Raw genomic sequence first — 21114 nt, forward strand, 5'->3', positions numbered from 1 at the left:
CCCCATCAGACAGAAATCTTTGCAAGATGCTGCACACAAAGATGCTGTAGACATTCAAAAGATCATTATCTGCAAAAGATCTGTTCCTGCCAAAGATCCGTTCCTGCAAATTGCATTCATAGTCTATGTCTGCAGATCATCATACACACCTTGTTTAACAGACATTCATCTGCAGATCAGAGCCACCACGATGGATTTTCAGATCTGCAGATGATTGTCTGATCTGCAGATGAATGTCAGTAAAACAAGGTGTGTATGATGATCTGCAGATCTTATAGACCTTGAATGCAATTTGCAGGAACGGATCTTTGTCAGGAACAGATCTTTTGCAGATACTGATCTTTTGTGTCTGTACAGCATCCGTGTGTGCAGCATCTTGCAAAGATTTTTTTTTTTATGATGGAGAGTTCAGCTCCATAGAAAAGACTGAAGGTATGGCTCTCATACTACATGAAGGCTGGTAAGATTGGTCTGTGATCTTTCATTTTCCAAAGACTATAGTCTGATGTGTGTATGAGCCTTTAGGGTGATTGGGGGCCCCATGTCAAACCTGCACCGGGGCCCATAGCTCCTTAGCTACGCCACTGTTCCTAGCCTCAGTAGGATTCCACAAATCAGGAAGTAGCCATTGAATTGACACCAAGACCTCCCACTTACCTTTGTATTTGACCTGTCTTAGTTGTGAAAAAATTCTCTCATATGCGGGGTTGAAAGATCCAATCTGCAGAGAAATGAAAACAAAAAACACACAAAGTTTTAACTTATGGCATGTAGTAAGTCAAGTGTTGCATATTTGGGGAGGGAATAGCTAATGAAGTTAAGCTGGCTATACACAGATTTCCACTCAATGTTCCAAAACAATTTCTTTCTGAAAAGGTATAGATTTTGAAGAAACTGATTCTTAACACACAGCACATTGTTTTTCAATATATTCCAGAAATCGATCTACAGTATGGAGCTGACAGTTTGGAACATCTGGGTGGGATCAGGGGCAGGAGCAACAGTAGATCAATGGCCCGTCGCATTGCAGTGTGTTGAACAGGGCAACACTGTAGAGATTAATATATTGCAACAGTTTCTCTGCAGTTTCCACCAGACCGATGGCTACCTGTGTTGTTCAGTGTTGTTCAGTAGTGCTACCACCTTTCAAGAGACATTTGAAAGTCTAAGTAATCTTCCTATAACTGGCAATGGATTACCCCAGAACAAACAAACATACTGCTTTACATTAATCTTTGTTATTGTTAAAATCTTTAATAAAAATATTGAAACAGCAGTTTACTTCCCTTAATCCATTAGGAGATGGTTGTGTACAAAAACGCCTGTTAGAACTTACCGGCAGCGGTATTTCTACCAATCCTCCAGGATGGCTATATATACACATATGAGAGATAGCTGGCTCCTCCCCTGAGGAAACACACCCAATTCAAACATTTGCATAAAGCTGCCTCCTCCACCTCACCCATCAGTTATTGTAGAGACAAGATAGGAACATAGAAAAGGCATAAACATAAAATAGAATCCCATATAAAGGCAGACAAAATCTACCAATAATAGGGCGGGAACTAAGGTAGCCATCCTGGAGGATTCATAGAAATACCACTACCGGTAAGTTCTAACAGGCGTTCTCCCCTCATCCTCCAGGATGGCTATATACGAGAGACCAACGAGTAATCAATTTACCTTAGGGAGGGGTGATACTCAGTAAGGGTGCGATTCCACTAGAGCGGCACGCGTCTGCGAGACGGCTCTTCTGGGTCTGCGGGGAAAGCACATGAATCCCATCAGCCGTGCCATGCACGGCTATGGGATCCGCAGCCTCCCGCGCCGATTCGGATGGAAAAGCCGGCCGAATCGCTAGCGGTAGCGATTTGGCCGGCGTTACCATTGCACCCTATGGCAGAGTTTCCCCGCACTATTCGCCTGCGGGGAAACTCTGCGGATGGAGGCAGTTTCCGCTCAAGTGGAAACGCGCCCTCACACCTTCCAGCCAAAGGACATATCCTGGCTGGACAACAGATCCACCCTGTAGTGCTTGACAAAAGTGTGATGAATCTTTCAGATGGCTGCTTTGCAGACTTGCTCAAGTGAAGCACCTGATCTTTCAGCCCACGCGGTTGAAACTGATCCCTATACAATCCATTATAGCGAAATGGCCTGAAATATGGTGCAGGCAGCACTTTAGTTAGCGGAAAGCAGACGATATGCACAATCCCATAAAGAATCATTGCACAAGCGCGTTTAGGACAATTTTGAAAATTGCAGGCACTGAAAAAAAAATTACGAAAAACGCCCTAGGTCTAAACAAGCCCTTAGGTCTTCCTTCAGCTTTGCAACTATCAGAAGATAGTCTAGAAAGGGAGCGAGAAAAAAAAAAAAACTTCTGCATTGATAGATAGCTGCTACTGTAATTATGATCTTTCATAAAGATCATGGGAACACTTGATAACCCACAAAGAAAGCGCCTTGGACTTAGGGTTGCCAGGTCGGCTGATGGAGAAAACCGGACAGGGGGTGGAGTTAGGGGCGGAGTCAGAAGCACACTTTTATGTAGAGTGGGGCTAAGCAATGGGCTTTTTAAAAAATGTTTTTTACAGTATTTATATCGCACTGACATCTTCTGCAGCACATTACAGAGTACATAGCCATGTAACTAACTGTCCTCACCAGTACATGCACATAAGAGACAGCTTTTCACCACTAAATGCACATAATGACAAACAGCCAGTTGTCCCCAGTATATGTAGCCAGGGTGTATATGGGCCCAGTATATGTAGCCAGGGTGTATATGGGCCCAGTATATGTAGCCAGGGTGTATATGGGCCCAGTATATGTAGCCAGGGTGTATATGGGCCCAGTATATGTAGCCAGGGTGTATATGGGCCCAGTATATGTAGCCAGGGTGTATATGGGCCCAGTATATGTAGCCAGGGTGTATATGGGCCCAGTATATGTAGCCAGGGTGTATATGGGCCCAGTATATGTAGCCAGGGTGTATATGGGCCCAGTATATGTAGCCAGGGTGTATATGGGCCCAGTATATGTAGCCAGGGTGTATATGGGCCCAGTATATGTAGGCAGGTGTGTCCCCCCCCCCCCCCAGGAGGGAAGCAGTCAGCGCAGAGAAGAGGGAGAGCGGTGAAGAAGGGGGCCATCTCCCCCCCTTTCGCTCACCTTAGGGTCCTCTCCCTCCCTCGCTGTCTCCTCCGATCGGTGTGTGCGGTGGCTGGCAGAGGGGCGGAACTTACCTTCCGTGTCTCCTCCGTCTGGTGACTGGTCTCGTCGCAGGCGCCGCGCGGGATGAGTTGCCACTACTCTGGTCTGATGCAGACCAGAGAAGCGGCTGCGGCACCAGAACTTCCGGCCGGCGCATGGAGCGACACGGAAGGTAAGTCCCGCCCGCTGCCAAGCGCCACCGCCAGTCAGCCACACACAGATCGGAGGAGACAGCGAGGGACGGAAAGCATCTAAGGTGAGAGAAGGGGGGGGGAGATGGCCCCCTTCTCCGCTGCTGCCCACCGCTTTCCCTCCACTGCGCTACTCTCCTCCTGCTACAGGCGGCTGTCAATACTGACAGCCGCCGGAAAAGGCATAAAACCGGACATCTTAATTGTCCGGTTTAGCATGCCTTTTTGCACCGGACACAGCGGCCAAAAACCGGACTGTCCGGTCTAAAACCGGACACCTGGCAACCCTACTTGGACTGCAGATGAAAAGATCTGAGAGTAAATCTGGATTGCTGCTTAAACATTCATACTCCGCTTTTGTCCTCACGGACTCTAGGCGCCTGAGCTTCCGCCATTAGGGCACGCTCTGTGGGCAGTAGCAGTTTACGGAGTCTTGCCCAAGAGCTCCTTATAATATAGGTGAAGGCTTTCTGAACAGGAAGAGCCAAGGCATAAACTCCGGTCGCCAATGTCAGATGCAGAGCCACTAACCACCTCTTTCTGAAAGGCAAACTTGCCATCAGAAAAAAAAAAAACACTATGTATCATCTTTGCATAGAAACATTTGAAAAAGTATCGCAATCCAGAAATCTAGGGATATAGTCATTGCCGATCATTATCTGAAGAGCAGCATACAATTATGCGCATATGCTTATCTGAACTGCAGGCTTGCAAACCAAATATTTTATGCGCATTACCCTAGCACATAATTCCTATATGAAAAGCACACTTGCCCTCAGAAAGTCTATGCATATAATCATTGCATAAAATTTGCACTGCAAGCCGATTAACTATGCATATAATTCTTGCACAAAAACTGAAAAGCAACTAACAGATTTTCCATCCACAGGAACCTTTTAGCAGGATTAAATAATACTGGACTGTGAGCAGCATTCTGAATGCTTCACAAGATATGTCAGTAGGAAATTTTGACAATCTACAGTTAAAAACAGATTGAGCAATTTCAATTGGAGATTTGTTTACTAAATGGGTCTTCATCTCCTGCAAACAGATAAATAAAGCAACTGGCTTTGCAAATGAATGCAAAGAGAGTGAAATGAGGCAGACCGCCTCACAAGCACTTCCAAGGAGATCCTGACATAACAATAAAAGGTTTCTGTATCCTCAAAGGGATATCCCATTAAAAAAGGGAAGGTTCAGGGAAACGTTGAAAAAAATAAAAATCCATATCCACTTACCCGGGGCTTCCTCCAGCCCGTGGCAGGCAGGAGGTGCCCTCGCCGCTGCTCCAGAGGCTTCCGGTCGTCTTCGGTGGCCGACCCGACCTGGCCAGGCCGGCTGCCAGGTCGGGCTCTTCTGCGCTCCACGGACGGGCTCTTCTGCGTCCCACGTGGGCGCGCTGACGTCATCGGACGTCCTCCGGGCTGTACTGAGCAGGCGCAGTAGTGTACAGCCCGGAGGACGTCCGATGACGTCAGCGCGCCCGCGTGGGACGCAGAAGAGCCCGTCCGTAGAGCGCAGAAGAGCCCGACCTGGCAGCCGGCCTGGCCAGGTCGGGTCGGCCACCGAAGACGACCGGAAGCCTCTGGAGCGGCGGCGAGGGCACCTCCTGCCTGCCACGGGCTGGAGGAAGCCCCGGGTAAGTGGATATGGATTTTTATTTTTTTCCACGTTACCCTGAACCTTTCCTTTAAGTAAGAGCAAAAATAATATTTGACATGTTCTTTCCATTCATTTCCAATTAAATTAATCATGGTTTTATGGATTGGAAAAACAATCCCATTGACTGTGTGCTTCAATTGCATTACATATAGATCCTATAGCAGAGCTATAGGGAGTGTGCTTCCTTATAAGAGGAAATTGCAACCCTTGGATGATGAAACACCAGAGGTATCTCAGTAGCCTGATTAGACTGCATTACCTCTAAATCAGATAGTAATAAGGAAGATTTTTAAACAAAAGAAAAACATTTCCCAGAAAATTGTGTTTGAAAATTGGAGAACATAGAACCGGTTTCTATATTCATGCTTTACCACTGAGAAAAAAAGGTTTAGGATAGGGTATAGCAAGCCCCCCCTTCGGCTTTCTTTCCATTAGTGGATCTTGCAGGCTTTAGGTTCTGGAATGACACAAAGACATCCATAAATGCACTGCATAGTGCTTGCATACACATTTGCCTGTCCTATACCAGTATCAAAAGTCCTTACCTGGTTTGTACTGGTCTGAGCGGCTGGGTCTCGGCCCTAATAGGACTCATAGATTCCATAAAATGTAACACGGCTATAGAGGGATTCAAGTTTGTTTTTAGCAATACATTTTTGGCATAGAGATTTTTTACTAAGAAGCTGAAAGTTTAGCTTCCCATTTTGAGCATCTCATGGATTTCTCAACCTGTTTATAAGCAGGTTGTACAGTCTTTGCCTGCAAAACAACTAAAATATCCCACAGGCCAATTCCTCTCTGCATAAAAAAAAAAACATTATATAATGCCATATGCCAGAGAAAGAATCAGAATCATATTTATTTCGCCAAATACAGCAAGAGCTATATTCGGAATTATTTGTGGTACACATGGCATAGACATAGTATAAGAAGACAGGATACACAACTATAGTAACGGTATACATGACAGACCCGGATTGTCCTAAGTGTTTTCTTCCTGCCGTGCAGGAGCAGTCCCATAATAATATTGATAATAATAATAATAATAATAATGTTGATGATGATGATGATGGAGGTGGCCGCCGTACAATCCCTGGGCAAGAACAAGGACAAGGGCGGGCAACAGCGAGAACTGACTGAGAGACCACCGCTAGGGCCTGCCAGTAGGCGGGCCCGACGGGGGGGGGAAGTTGGAGTTTAGCAGCCGAACCGCTTGGGGGAAGAAGGTGTTCTTCCGTCTGGTTGTTTTGCATGGTATAGTCCTGTACCTACGGCCCAGTGGGAGGAGCATGAAGTAGCGACTGCCTGGATGGGAGGGGTCACGGGAGATCACCGTGGCCCTCTTCAGCGTCCTAGCGGAGTGGAGGAGATCAAGAGGCGGAAGAGGAGACCCGATGATTCTCTCTGCATCAGTTATGACTCTTTGCAGTTTGTGTTTAGCGCTGGCCGTTGCGCCCGTGTACCAGACAATGACTGAGGAGCAGAGGATGGACTCTATCATGGCAGTATAGAAGCTGGTCAGCAGTTCCCTGGGCATGCCGAATCTCTTTAGTTGGCGCAGGAAGAACAACCTCTGCTGAGATTTCTTCTGAATTTTGGTGATGTTCTGCCCCCACTTCAGGTTATTAGTGAGAGTCGTGCCGAGGAACCGCACGGAAGTCACCCTAGAGACTTCGGTACCCCCAATGAGTACAGGAGGGAGGGGGGGGGGGGGAGGGTTCCTCCTGAAGTCCACGTCTAGTTCAACAGTCTTTGCGGCATTGAGAACTAGGTTATTGTCTCTGCACCAGTTACAGATTCTCTCGACTTCGCTGCGGTACTCCTGCTCTCCGTTGCTTCCAATAAGGCCGAGGATAGTGGTGTCATCTGCAAACTTAATGACCTTCACTGAGTCCGCGGATGATATGCAGTTGTTGGTATAGAGGGAGAACCGTAGTGGTGACCCACTAGGAGTAGCTAGTAGAGACATAGCAATCAAAATGGCTATCAAAGCCATGACTATGTACTACACAATCGCTGCCCCAGCGTGGCAAGTACTCAGCAGAGATAATCAGACATACCTGTTACACTGAATCTGCTGCGAGTTTGCAGCCATCCACTGAGTAACTACTGGACTGCACCATCCTCCGACTGCGTTCCTGGTAGCTGGAACCTGTAATGACGTTTGAACGCCGCTGCGCTTCCGCCTATAAGGAGGGTCTGAAGTGAGTCAGCAGAAGTAGTACGTGCCGATTGCATACTTCATCCATGAAACGCAACCTCTGCTACCGTCCCCTTACTTCCATGTGTCGGCAAGACGCCATGCGCATGCTGAACGCCCGGCCTTCGGCTCCAATCTCCACCAGAGCCGCAGGCGAACACGGCTACCAAGGTGCCTACCTTTGGATGTACAGCCGCCCCAAAGCTAGCTCACCCGCAGGCCTCCAGGAGCTATCAGGGAAGAGGAAAAAGAACCAGATACAGAATATGCCTGTATCGGGTGATTCCTAGGTGGGAAACACAGCAAAACTGATGGGTGAGGTGGAGGAGGCAGCTTTATGCAAATGTTTGTATTGGGTGTGTTTCCTCAGGGGAGGAGCCAGCTATCTCATGTATATAGCCATCTTGGAGGATGAGGGGAGAAAAATACAGTTCCTCTGGGGCGGAAAAAAAAAGAATGGCAAGCTCCCTCTGAGAAGCAGACAACATTGGCACCTTCTCTTTTGCCATTACGTATGAAGTTGATAAAGTGAGATAATAGTTGTATCTTCAGATACTCCATGGAGGGTGTTTTCTTTTACTTTGCCGCAAGCCCTGAGGCCATTCATTTGTCTCTTTAAAAAAAAAAAAAAAAAAAAAAAAAAAGTAAAGGAGGTGAATGAGCTCATTGTCTGACCACTAAACCGATCCTACTCAAAATCCTCTGAAAGCATACATCTCAATTCTAGAAAGATTTAAAAAGTTATTTTATTGACTGTATAAGACTCCTTGCAGAATAATCACAATGGCAGAAATGTGCTGTACTGTGTGGGGGTGGAGTAGCCATCTGTGAAATACTTATTAGTACAATAACTTCTTGGATAATAGGATATAATGGCTGAATGATCTCTGGTAATATATCTGCGTTGTCTGTGTAAATAGTGAATACCCATATTCATGACATGAACTGACATAGCAATACCTCATGGATTGATAAACTCTAAATGAGTCGCTGACTAAAAAAAAAAAAAAAAAAAAAAAAGGCCGATACAGCTCTTTCATTTGGCATCATGGTTCAAAGACCTGTGAATAAACTACAGTATGTGCACATTTGGATTTTTCCTCAGACAGTACAATTTATGGTCAATTCATGTGGAACTGTAAAGTATGTACAGGTGTTCCAATGTCGCTGGCCTCCCCTTCTGTAATCCACTAGGATAACTACCTTGCTGAACGGCATTTATTCCCTGTAGGAACTTCAGAGGGAGTTCCTGCAACCTGACTCCACTCACACCTCTCCATCTCTACACAGAGCAAAACATGCTGTTTGGCTGGGACCTAAACAAAGCCTGTACAGCCATAAAAAAAAAAAAAAAAAAAAAAAAAAGGCCATCAAGAACAATAGCTTAGGGCAGGGGTCGGCAACCCGCGGCTCCAAAGCCGCATGCGGCTCTTTTTCACCTTTGCCGCGGCTCCTAGGCCGCGGCTCAGGTAGTGTGTGTCAGTGGCTGCGGCGCGCATGTGACGTGTGCTGTCGCTGGCCGGCAGCCTATCTGAGAGGCCGCCGGACCAGTGCAGGGCTTCGGGCGACCATTTTCCCGTAGCCCTGCAGTGTAATGCAGGCAGGACGTGACGTCGGGAAGGAAGAGGATCGTGGGAGTTGCGCGCCACAAGGAGGTCGGGACCGGAGGAGATCGTGACAGGAGGTCTTCTGACTAGGTGAGTAAATGGGTTTTTCTTTTTATATCTGCTGAAGGATTGTGCATATTGGGGTCAGATCTGCTAACGATTTGTGCATATTGGGGTCATATCTGCTAACAATTTGTGCATATTGGGGTCATATCTGATCCTGTATATAGCATTAAGGTAATAACAATATATGCAGTGTTAGATTTGTTTTATAATGGTTTTGCGGCTCCCAGTTTTTTTTTCTCTTTTCGGAAACGGGTCCAAGTGGCTCTTTATGTCTTATAGGTTGCAGACCCCTGGCTTAGGGCAACAAATGGCTAATGAGTGTCCGAAACTTTGGGCAAACATCTGTGCATTGATAGTAATGGGCATTGTTCAGAATAGCCATATACAGCAGCACCTTTTGCTTTTACCTGTGCAAATAGAGCACATGACTTATTGCGGGGGAGGAATGTAAATTTGGTGCCTGTTTCATACTTCATAGCTTTACATTTTTATTAATGACATTATTCCTGCTTCAATTTGCAATTTTAAGTTGTAGGATTAACCTTTATCCTATATAATATGCAAGTGTCCCTGCTTGCTCCTTTGTCTCTGTGTCCTTGGGTCTGTGCTTTTTGCTACTGCGCATGTGCGCAGCACGGACCTAGACAGCAGTTGAGACAGGACGGGGCCAGTGAGCCAGGCAGACGGGTGCGCGCAACCGTATTAAAAAAGATAGACCTAGAGCCCGTTTTAGAAACTGGCTTGGGTCTACTAGTCTAGAAATAATGCAATATATATGCGAGAATTTCCTGACAGTGAAAGTGTAATCACACACCACATATTGTGTCTCACCTCAATGAGGACTCCTAGCACAGCCAGACCATCTCCAGCATCTGTTGCTATGGCTATGTTGTCATACTTTGCATTGTAATGTACAATGTGCAACTGGGAAAGTAAAATTAAAAAAAAATTATTACACATACAAATGTATTAATGCATATTTACATTTATCCATGTAAATAAGAAGTGAATGTTTGATTTGCAGTTTTACTAATAAAGTTTGAAGAGAGTTATGGTTTAACAAAAGGGGATATTTGTACAAATAAAATAACTAAAATCAGCAGGCCAAGATTTAGAATACACATCATATTCTCCAAAGTTGTAAAGTCAAAGTCCACTACCAAAGCTGGCTGCAACAGAGGTCAGAAATATTTTAAATTAGGTGTTATACCATCTTCAGGATGATGCTATACATGCCCTCAGATATTGGGAGGGTGCTAAAGAGGCATTTACACGAATTAAGTCATTTAGTAACTAATGTTGCGTACACACTGGCGACTATGGTCGTTTGAAACAGCTCATTAACGATCGTTCCGCCGACAATCGGGGAAAGAACTTTACCCAACGATCATTAACACGGACAAAAGAACGACATCGGGAAGATGGAAATATCCAACCTGACGGATCATATCTACCGACAATCGTTACAAAACTATAGTGTGTACAGACATCGGCCGAGAACGATCGTTACATGGGCCAATGCGCCTGCGTTGAATTCTGCCCAGCTTCAGTACTTCCTTTGTAGCGCGGCCGTAAAGATTGTTACATTGCTCATTTCAATTAAACTTTGTTTTCAAGTTAACAATCATATATTTGTATCTATTGTTAACTCCATGTCAGTGTTTTTTTTTTTTTATTTTATATAAATATGTACGCAACATTTCCTTCTGATCGTTCTTTTCTGCGAGAACTATCGTTAAAATGTGTAGGATGATCGCTGCATCCCATCGTTGCATACCAATCTTTCCAACATCGTTCGTCTGGTAACAAGCATAATGCTTCGTACACACTTGCGATAACTATCGTTTGCAAAGAACGATAGTTACCAGACGAACGATATTGGAAAGATTGGTATGCAACGATCATCATACACATTTTAACGATCATTCTTTTCTGCGAGAACTATCAGAAGGAAATGTTGCGTACATATTTATATAAAATAAAAAAAAAAATAAAAAAAAACCTACCAACATGGAGTTACAATAGATAAAATATATGATAGTTAACTTGCAAACAAAGTTTATTTCAAATTTGTAATGTAACAATCTTTACGGGTCACACTACACAGGAAGTACAGAAGCTGGGCAGAATCCAACGCAGGCGCATTGGCCCTTGTAACGATCGTTCTCGGCCGATGTCTGTACACACTATAGTTTTGTAACGATTGTCGGTAGATACGATCTGTCAGGTTGGGTATTTCCATCTTCCCGATGTCGTTCGTGTTAATGATCGTTGGGTAAAGTGCTTTCCCCGATTGTCGGCGGAACGATAGTTAATGAGCTGTTTCAAACGACCATAGTCGCCAGTGTGTACGCAGCATAAGCAGAGAGGAGAATGGGAGTAACAAGTATGGGAGAAAGCCCAGGAGGAAAGGGGTTGGTGCAAAGCATATCTGAAAGATGCAGGCTGGGATAAGTCAGGCAGAGGGGGATAAAGGGGTCAATTTATAAACTATCAATCGGGGTTCAAAAGTTGATCTGAATACCCTTTAACAGTGGCGTACCTAGGAAATTTGACACCCGGTGCTGATTTACAGACACACCTCCCCAATAACCAATTTTTTTTATGGGAGGGTTGACTGCTTGGGGCGCCGAGCCTGTCACTGCAAATTTTGGGGGATTTTGGGGGAAAAGACGTCATCAGGATGTGGAAGGAGCTAACTGTTATGAAACTCTACTCTATGCAGTGCACTAAACACATCCTGCCACTTCTCCTTGCTAATGTCCCAGCTGCAGCACAGCAATCATTCTCTCTACTCGCCCTGCTGCTCTGCACATTCACTCACTGCAGAGTGCGAGGAGACACATTGCCCACGGGACAGGAAGGGAAGGGGTGCTACATCTAGTGCAGGAAGTAGTACAATGCCCTGCTGATATTTTCCAGAATGTTGCCCAAACTATGAAAAAAAGGTCCCAGGTGGAAGAACACAGGAACTGAGCACCACAGAGGCACCCCTAGCCATGGCTACACCCGGTGCTGTTAGCACCTGCAGTCTTATGGTAGGTACGCCACTGCGACGTGAGTTAAAAGATCCAATGATGGAATGTTTTAGAAACAGTAATTTTATTAGTACAAAAATACTGCCACTGTTTGACACACTGCTCCCTTCTGAGAACCATGCACTGGAAAACCTTGACCTCACCCCAGTTCCCTCTTGTCAGGCCAATATCCTTGTCTTGACTAGCGATGATCAATAAGGAGTAAATCATTGTTGGACTTTCATACAGCTTGGAAATAAATGAATGCAGGATATTTGCATCTTAATAATCACTTGTCATAAGCCTAAACATGTATCTCAGTGCTCCCATTAGTGCCTCCCAAGGATTTATAAAAGTTAAAGAAAACCTGAACTGAAAATTAAAAAGTCAAAACATACACAAGTCATACTTACATCCCGTGTAGTCTACTCTTCAACCTCTCTCCTCTCCCACGTCTTGTTTGTCCACTGTGATCAAGGGAATTCTCCGTCCTCCATTTTGAAAATGGCCAGTTGGCCACTACCCCATAACCGCTTTCTGGTCAGCACACTGTTAAAACTGTAACATCGCCCACTTGATCCATAGGGAAATATGGACATTACCTGGCACATCAGTTGTCCTCTCAGCTATAACTGACAGCAACTGATATATTTTAGTTCTGACAAAAAGGTTGTCAGAACTGCAAGGGATCATTGTCAGAAGAAAATGGTGAGGTTCTGAGAGGAACTGATGGCGAGGTAACTATAATGTTCATTTGAAGTTACCTTGTTTATTTTAAATAAATTTACTCAGTTCAGGTGTAAGACTGAGGTCCTTTAGGGGTTAAAGGGAACCCGAGGTGAGATGGTAATGGAGGCTGCCATATTTATTTGCTTTCAAACAGTACCAATTGCCTGGCGCCTGATCATGTGTATCTAATACTTTCAGGGCCGATTCTTGGGCAGTGCGTGCAGGGTGACCACCCTGGGCACAGACTGGCAAGTAGAAGGGGGGGGGGGGGCGCAGGCAGAAGGACATAACCGCTAGGGAGCTGGTGAAGAGCAGTGCAGCCAAGTGGAAGAAGAAGCACGATCACCTTCCTTGACTCCTCCTCCTAGGCTGCCTGTGTCAGACGTCAAGTCATCGTCACTTCTCCACTGTGTGATGACACCTGATGCCCTGTAGCGATACTGCAGGCTGTCAGTGCGCGGCTCCCATGGAGGAGAAGTCGGCTTTCTGGGCTCTCTTCGCTTGTGTGCGTTTTCCTGGTCCCTGCTTCCTCCTGGATGAGCGGCCAGTCACTAGCAAGCAGGCAGATCTACTTGTGAAATGTGGCTGTGTGACTGTCCCTAAATAGTAAGGGTTTGCATGTCCATGGGGGTGGGGCACAATTTTTAGACTCTCGCCCCGGGTGCAGCTTAGCCTAGAAACTGCCCTGAATACTTTTAGCCACTTTTTACAAGCATGCAGCAGCTCATCAACTCTGACTCAGGTTTTACTGGATTTGACATATGTTTGTTCCAGAGTTTTAACTCAGACACTACATACGCCAAAAGATCATAGATAAAGAAATATGGCAGCCTCTATATCCTTCTCACCTTGACCACCAAATGAACAGAGGACCTGTCATCTTATAAAAATACTAGTCAATTAGCCGGTTACAAGCGCTAGTAAACCGTGATGCTGAAGAATTTTTTGCATCTCACTGACTATTCTGGTCAGGGAGATGCACATAATTCTTGAGTTGCTGCAATATTACGCAAATTATGTCTATCTAATTTCTGCAGTTTGAAAATGGAACAACCTAAATCCACCTTGGTGAGATTCAACTGGTTGTTTTCAAGCAGCAGAAATTTGCATATTTGAATTTAATTGACCATCAATATTACCAAATTCAGGTTTGGTAGAAACCCATAATTGAGAGCACAGAAGAGATGCACTAAATGAGTACAAAAGCAAAACTTCCCATTCTGTGGCTACATACGGAAGTTGTAGGAAGCTTTATTTTTAGCAGTTGTGTTTTGTAAAGATGGAAATCCCTTAATAATGATGTTTATGATGGAAGATCAAAAGAGGCCCTCGATTGGTTCCATTATGCATAGAGACATTACCTCAGCTGTAAACCTCTTCCCTCCAATGCAATGCTCTGAGCCTTTATGACTGGTCAGACTTCCCCAGTGAAGGTGAAGCTGTGATGCAATGTAGCGGAATGGTGGGATTTCCAGATACATACTTGGAAGCAGACTCATAGCCACTAGTTGGAAAGAAATGAATTTAGTTTCCTCATATGCAGGAAATGCCAACTAGAATAAGAGCAGCAGCATTATCGGGTTACCTGTGTGTCCATTGTTTGACAGAGTGAAGGACTGTGTGTCGGGAATATCATATTTATACAGCTGGATGGGCTGTAGGCTGGAATCATACTGTAGGATGCTACCGTGGAAATCAAGAGGTGACTGAAAACCACCGCCACAAAAGCTGTATTTCAATGGCCAGTGGCTCTCTCCATCATCGCCTAGAAGAAATGGTAGATAAAGTGCATATATTAAACGTGCATGAAAGAAAACAGGACATATCAGGAATTGCTATAATCACCTATGACTGTAATGACATTTGTAGGGAGAAAGCTCTACCACCTCTTCATAGATCTGGATTTTTACTTTTTGCACACGCACAATTACACACTGGACACCACATGGAAACTTCCAAAAACCAAAGCACCCAACTGCATACCTGCCTTCACTGTCTACAGAAAGAAAAAGGATTATTTCCTTACCTGTAATTAACAAGTGCATTAAATGAACAGATACCAGTGAAGAAGTTTAGCTTTGCACTGCCAGTGACAATAGCCCCAGTGTCTTGTTCTGAGAGTCATTGTCTACATCTGCAAGAGCTTAACAAGGCCTTCTCTTTGGAAAGTGTAACTTTAGATTTGGCTGAATGGACAGATGGTAACCCTGTTGATCACAATCTGATTTCTGCCACACACTAACCCACTATACATGTAGAGATTACCTCAGGAGGGGGAAGGAAAAAAAAAAAAAAAAAAAAAAGGGAGGATGCTCACTAATCTTATGGTGTGCCAACAATTTATTGCACTTGTTCAATGCAAAGATAGACTTTGTTCCCCCTCATCTTCATTTTTGTACTTCCCTCATCTCCCCTAGTGCGCTGTATTTCTGTCACCACAGGTGATATGTAAGCTTTTACAAACGTATATTAAATTCAGGCAGCACATAAAACTGAAAAAAAAAAAAAAAAAAAAAAAAAAAAAAAAAAGGGGATTTAGGAGTGGTGGTTCAGGTTTAAAGATGTTGACAGTTTCTATAAGAGGACATTCATGCTACATCCGTTGCATTGCAGAATTCTGCATGTCAATTAACTGCCTATACAATTCTATAGGCCTGTTCACATCTCTGCGTTGTAACTCATCACTTAATCTCACTCCCTGCATGCAGGCTTTGAATTATAAAGTGTGTGCGTTGTACAGTAGTTCACACACACACACACAAACACACATTATGCAACAGTGTCAGGCTGGATGCCCACTTGTGTTTTCAAATTCACTAAATATGTGGAGAGCAATTTTGCAACTTAAAAAATGAGCGATTTAGAGGAAAGCAGTTTTGACCATCACTTACCTCTATTGCTCCAGAAATATTGCAGGACACGTGATCGCATCAAATTGCAATAGCCCTGCGGGCTCCACTCCAATGACTTTAAATTAGCCTAGCACTTTAGAAATAGTCGGCGACTGCCAGCGACTCCAAAGAGCATCTAAAAAGCATTGTAGTTCTGCATAGCCCTCAATCCAGCCAAGGGCCCTTTCACGTTACATCTGTTGCAATAGCGCAAGGACAACATAAGGCAACATAATCGCATCACTAGGGATGATCGATGAGATGCAAATCATTTCTCCTTGCATTTTATAGAAGCAGCAACTTCAGGACAGTTTTTTATTTTTTTTATACCAAAGACTTAAGAATGTTCCATTGCTACAACTGCTTGAATCTTATCCAGGGGTGGTCCTGCCATGATGCCACAGCCACTTGATGGGCAGGCATTCTGCCCCCCTCCCGTCACTGATCCTTTTCCTCCTCAAATTGGCGGCCACCCTCCACCACACATTGTCCCCTGTCGGCTGATCCCTGGCCCTTCTTCGCTGCATGCCTAACTTGGAATGCAGCACTGACCTCAGCGTGGTGACGCACCTGCAGACAGCGAGAGAGACACAAGAGTGGCTTTCTTGGTGACAGCACGTATACAGGAAGTACTACCTGTACATGCTAATAGGAGGAGCCGCTCTATTGCCCCGCTCACTTTTTTCTACGTACACCGTCTTTACCAAGCCACCAACAACATAGCTCTGTAAAATCAGCTCTCCAGAGCTGGGACACAGTAGGTAACTAGATATTGGTGATCCCAATTCCACTAAGCAAGTCCACTGTGTGAAATAGTTAGGGTTTTTCTTATAGAACAGCAATATCCCCATAATAAAATACTCTGATCCGCCAAAATTAACACACTGTACCCCAGCAGTACTATCCAGGGATGTGTGGTGAGAGGTGGGTCAGCTGTACAGAAAATAATGGGAACTAGAGCCTTATGATGCACATAAATACAACATTAAATAAAAATACGGTACTCAGATTGCTGCAGGCAAGAAATTAATGCAGCTTTGCAGCTACAGGTTATAGAAAACAGTGTACCTCGAGGCTGGCTTCACACTGCAGATTGTCGGTGCAGTGTCTGCGCATTACCACAGACTTACATGACTTTCGGTCCGACGCAGATCGCCGCAAGGCAACGTAGGTATTAAAGCGCATTAGATAGGGCACTTCCGAAGCAGTGTACCGCTACGTGGGGAGTGTGAACATTAGGCTGCTGTAGGGTGTGGTAAATTTACAGCACCGCCTCAATGTGAAAGGGCCCTGAAGGTCACAAATGAAAACCCCTGCTTGGCTTGAGGGATGTAGTAGTTGAGTGCACACAATGACATAAGGTTACAGTAGAACTTTTTTTTTCCTGTCACAATGTCCTTTACCTCAATCTAGTTAAACTGGTACATACCAATACTTACCAGTTTTCTTCTATGAAGAAGAGTAATCAAGAAGTAGCAATTTATCTACCATTTTAAACACAAACATAAGCAAAGACAAAATGTCAAATGTCTTATATGAAAATAAAAAGGTAAAAAGATTACAAGCATAACAGCAATGCCTACATAAAAACTTCCCAGTTTCTAGATAAAGCCAGCTACAACAGGTTCAACCTATTACTACAGTTATTTCACAAAGGAATGCAGCCACTGTCACAAAGTGGAGTCCAAAATAGATGTCCTTGAGGAAAAAAAAATGCCTCTTTTACTAAAGGACTGGAAAAAGGGTGGCAGCACTAAAACACCATTTCATGCTCTAGCTTTACAGTCTATGCAGTCAAATCCTGTCCAACCTCTTACCATTTATAGGGCTGGTTAGCAGAGTGGCTAGAAAAAGTATGTTGCAGATGTCATGTTTGGGTAGGTGTGTTTTTGTTTTTTTTTTATAGCTGTGTAATACATTTTACTAGCTACTCTTCTGGAAACTAAGCTTCCCACGTTCCCAACTTAAAGTAGAAGTCGATATAAAACTTTTGTTAATTCTGAGAGCAAGATAAATTACCTTTCAGGCGATAACCCCAAATTCACATGAGACCGATAGTGAGGGAATCTCATGTCTATCCAAAATTAGGGAAGGAGAGTGGAGTTTGTTAAAAAGTATTACAATTTTAACAAACTTTTGTTAAAGTTTTAAAACGAAAAGGGTAACGAGGTGTCTTACCTCAATGATGAAATCTTTGTAACATACAAAAGATTTTTATTTAGTACAGGCAATGCGTTTCGCGGGTCTAAGCTCCCTCTGAGGCTCCCCAAGCTTACTGATGTTTATCATTTGGCACGGTTATTGGCCTGAGGATGCGGGCTCAGACCTGTGAAGCGCGTTGCCTGTGCTAAATAAAAATCTTTTGTATGTTACAAAGATTTCGCCATTGAGGTAAGACACCTCGTTACCCTTTTCATTTTTAAACTGTTTTTAGAAGTTTTTTGTACACACCAGGGCACCTCTCTCCACCCCCCCCCCCCAACTTGTGCATAATACACCCTCGTACATAACCTGTCCGGAGGGTAGGTGACAGTATACCAGTGGCTGCCACTACGGTGGACTTCTGTCTCCGATTTTTTCAAGAGAGCGACCACATCCGGGTGCTCCCAGAAACACCCCGAGCGGAGTTGGGTTTATGGTCTCCACCTGCTTCCTGTGGTTGGTTGCTCCTTGCAACCCTCATTTGTGAGTAGCATTCTTCTTATTTTTTTACATTTGATATTGACATACTGCACTATTGGGCTCCCGCCTTTTAGTCCCTTTTCTACAGGGTGCGTTGTAATGAAAGTCGCAATTCAGCATTACAACTTAACCTCCTTGCCGTTCTAAAAAATCCGGCAAGGAGGCAGCGCCGCACTTTTTTTAAATGTATTTTTTTTTTAAATCATGTAGCGAGCCCAGGGCCAGGCTGCGCAGGGGTCTAGGGCGGGGGGGGCGGCTCGGCGGGTAGCGGCGAATCGGCGGCGATCGCGTACTACACGCAGCTAGCAAAGTGCTAGCTGCATGTAGGAAAAAAAAAAAATTATGCAAATCGGCCCAGCGGGGCCGGAGAAATCCTCCTGCGCAGGTTACCCCGAGCTGAGCTCGGGATAACCAGCAAGGAGGTTAACGTAATGCTGCATTGCGACTTGCACTACAACGCAACTTCCCACTGTGAATGCGGCCTCAAGAGGCCTAACACCTGGACTGTGGCATGCAGGAGGGTGATCCATGCCAAAAGTCCCACTAAAGATTACGTAGTTGAAGCAGAGTCGTGTTTTAATCTAAATTTGTGGAATTCAAAGCTTTAAAAATGTCTGGCGTGCGTACACGGCGATAAAGTTAATGTAAGGGTTAGGCCCGGTTCACACAGACGAAACGCCGCGTTAAACCCACCACAGACAACCGCAAAGAGCTTTAGTAATAACGTTGGTGAGCAAATCATTGTTTTTTTTGCTAGTTGACACCTCCAGGAAATAAAAAGGTTAGTCCTCTCGGCGGCAGTCTTTGTGTAGTGGTCACCATGCTTGTGCTCATGTTCGTGGGAGTGCAGGCGAGAGCATTTTTCCAGCCTCTATGGCCAAGCTGAGGTAGTTAATTGACAGTTAAAAGAGGAACTCCAGTGAAAATAATGTAATAAAAAAAGTGATTCATTTTTACAATAATTATGTATAAATGATTTAGTCAGTGTTTGCCCATTGTAAAATATTTTAAATCCCTGATTTATCACATGCTGACATTTTTACTGCTGGCAAGTGATGTAGCTGCTGCTTGCTGTTTTGGCAGTTGGAAACAGCTGTAAACGGCTATTTCCCACAATGCAACAGGGTTCACAGACAGGAAACTGCCAGGAATACCTCGGTACTTAGAGCTTCTTGTGGGAGGGGTTTCACCACAATATCAGTCATACAGCGCCCCCTGATGGTCTGTTTGTGAAAAGGAATACATTTCTCATGTAAAAGGGGGTATCAGCTACTGATTGGGATAACATTCAATTCTTGGTCGGAGTTTCTCTTTAAAGTGGACCCAAATTAAAAATGCAAGATTTCAAAAATAAAATCTGTTTTCTAAATTCAAAATAAATAGCAGCCTTTTTTCAGCTGCATGATGACAAATATAAAACATTTTACAATTATTGGAGGTACTCCTCCCTTCCTTTCATATTGCCGGGACAGAATCCAGCAAACTGGTGGAGTACATGGTGTCCAGCAAAGGAGGAATTGCTAATGGCTGCCACCTGTATAACCCTAGTTATGAAAAGAGAAGGGTGAAAAGCATGCACTGAAATGCTCATAGGCTTGAAGGAGTGTTTATCTTTGTATGTGTCAGAATAGTGCAACTAAATATTTTGAATAAAAAAAAAAAAAAAAAAAAAAAAAAAAAAAAAAGTGTTCTGCACTGAGGCCTTATACAGGGGGCAGTAGTGTATGCTAGATGCCAGTAGCGGTAGTGAAGGAGTATGGGGGTTTGGTTGTGCACTACTAGGACCAGCAAACCTGTCTCCAACAGCTAACTTGTGCACTGGACATAGAGCAGCTATACAATAGCAAGAAAAACAATGTACCAGCCCTAAGAAGGACTTAGCTGTTCATGACAATGTGATAGCAGCAAGAATCTGCACTCAGGACACAGAACACAGGCCTATCTAACGCTCAACCCTGTCAGCAGCACACGCTCCCCGATCTTGCCTATCTGCCAATTTGGGTCCACTTTAAGACATATTGGACAAGAGATAGAAAACCTAACATAAATGTTAGCAGACATAAGTATATGCATACATGAGCCCCAACCAATGCAGCCCCAAACAGAGAGCAAACCTGCAAAAAGTATAAAAGCCACATATTGAAGAGCTCCAGGCAAGCCAAAATGGGCTACATTATGTATCGCCTAAGGTTCTCCTACCCAACATTATGGGTCGGTTTCCAAGATGTTGCCCTTGGGCCTGTAAGGGCTCATACGCCAAGGTACTCACAACTATCATGATTTGTCATTTTGTTTCCACCAGTCAAAAGTCATATTGCATGTTACGTGTGATATAAAAGCATACAGTACATTAAAATATGCTTTACTGCCACTGTAAATGCACAGCATGCTGCACATTATTCCGACAGCAACCACCGCTCCACTAATGTGAACTTACTATAGAAACATAATTGCAATGAACTGCAATCCTATGGTCGCAACGGATGCAGTGTGAAAGAAGCCTCAGGCTCACTGGCGAACTCAGGGGGCTATTCCGGGTGTCTGGAACCTCCCCCCTGCACTGAGCTGTGTATTCAGCCAGGGAAGCCCGCATAATATAAACAGCCTCATTCTCCCTCCCTTCTTACTTCTGGTGCTTCCCTCCAGCTAATAGAATGAGAGAGGCAGCCCAGCTTCCCTCACAAGAAGATGCAGCCTGCAGTGAGAGAATGTTGATTATGGAGTCCTGGACTCCACAGCACAGAAGTGTCAGACATGATGAAATTAGAGTGCAGGCAAGCTGGTAAATATGCACAGCATGATGCAGAGCTTGCCTGGACTCAGGGTCTGTGGGCAAACATCTGTCTGGTCTCT

General features: G+C 44.5%; 1 protein-coding gene across 2 annotated transcripts in view; it reads right to left on the bottom strand.

Annotated features, from left to right (window-relative positions):
- CA12 (carbonic anhydrase 12) overlaps positions 1–21114 on the bottom strand; it is a 51449-nt gene that overhangs the window by 19672 nt on the left and 10663 nt on the right. For both annotated transcript variants that reach the window (XM_068275787.1, XM_068275788.1), the window contains exons 3-6: positions 14274–14453; positions 14050–14192; positions 9774–9866; positions 658–721 (exon numbers count right to left, since the gene is read on the bottom strand). In XM_068275787.1, the coding sequence (XP_068131888.1) occupies positions 658–721; positions 9774–9866; positions 14050–14192; positions 14274–14453 (480 nt within the window). The remainder of the gene's footprint in view (positions 1–657; positions 722–9773; positions 9867–14049; positions 14193–14273; positions 14454–21114) is intronic.

The sequence above is a fragment of the Hyperolius riggenbachi genome, chromosome 3 (assembly GCF_040937935.1).
Source record: "Hyperolius riggenbachi isolate aHypRig1 chromosome 3, aHypRig1.pri, whole genome shotgun sequence".
In the NCBI taxonomy this organism is placed as follows: domain Eukaryota; kingdom Metazoa; phylum Chordata; class Amphibia; order Anura; family Hyperoliidae; genus Hyperolius; species Hyperolius riggenbachi.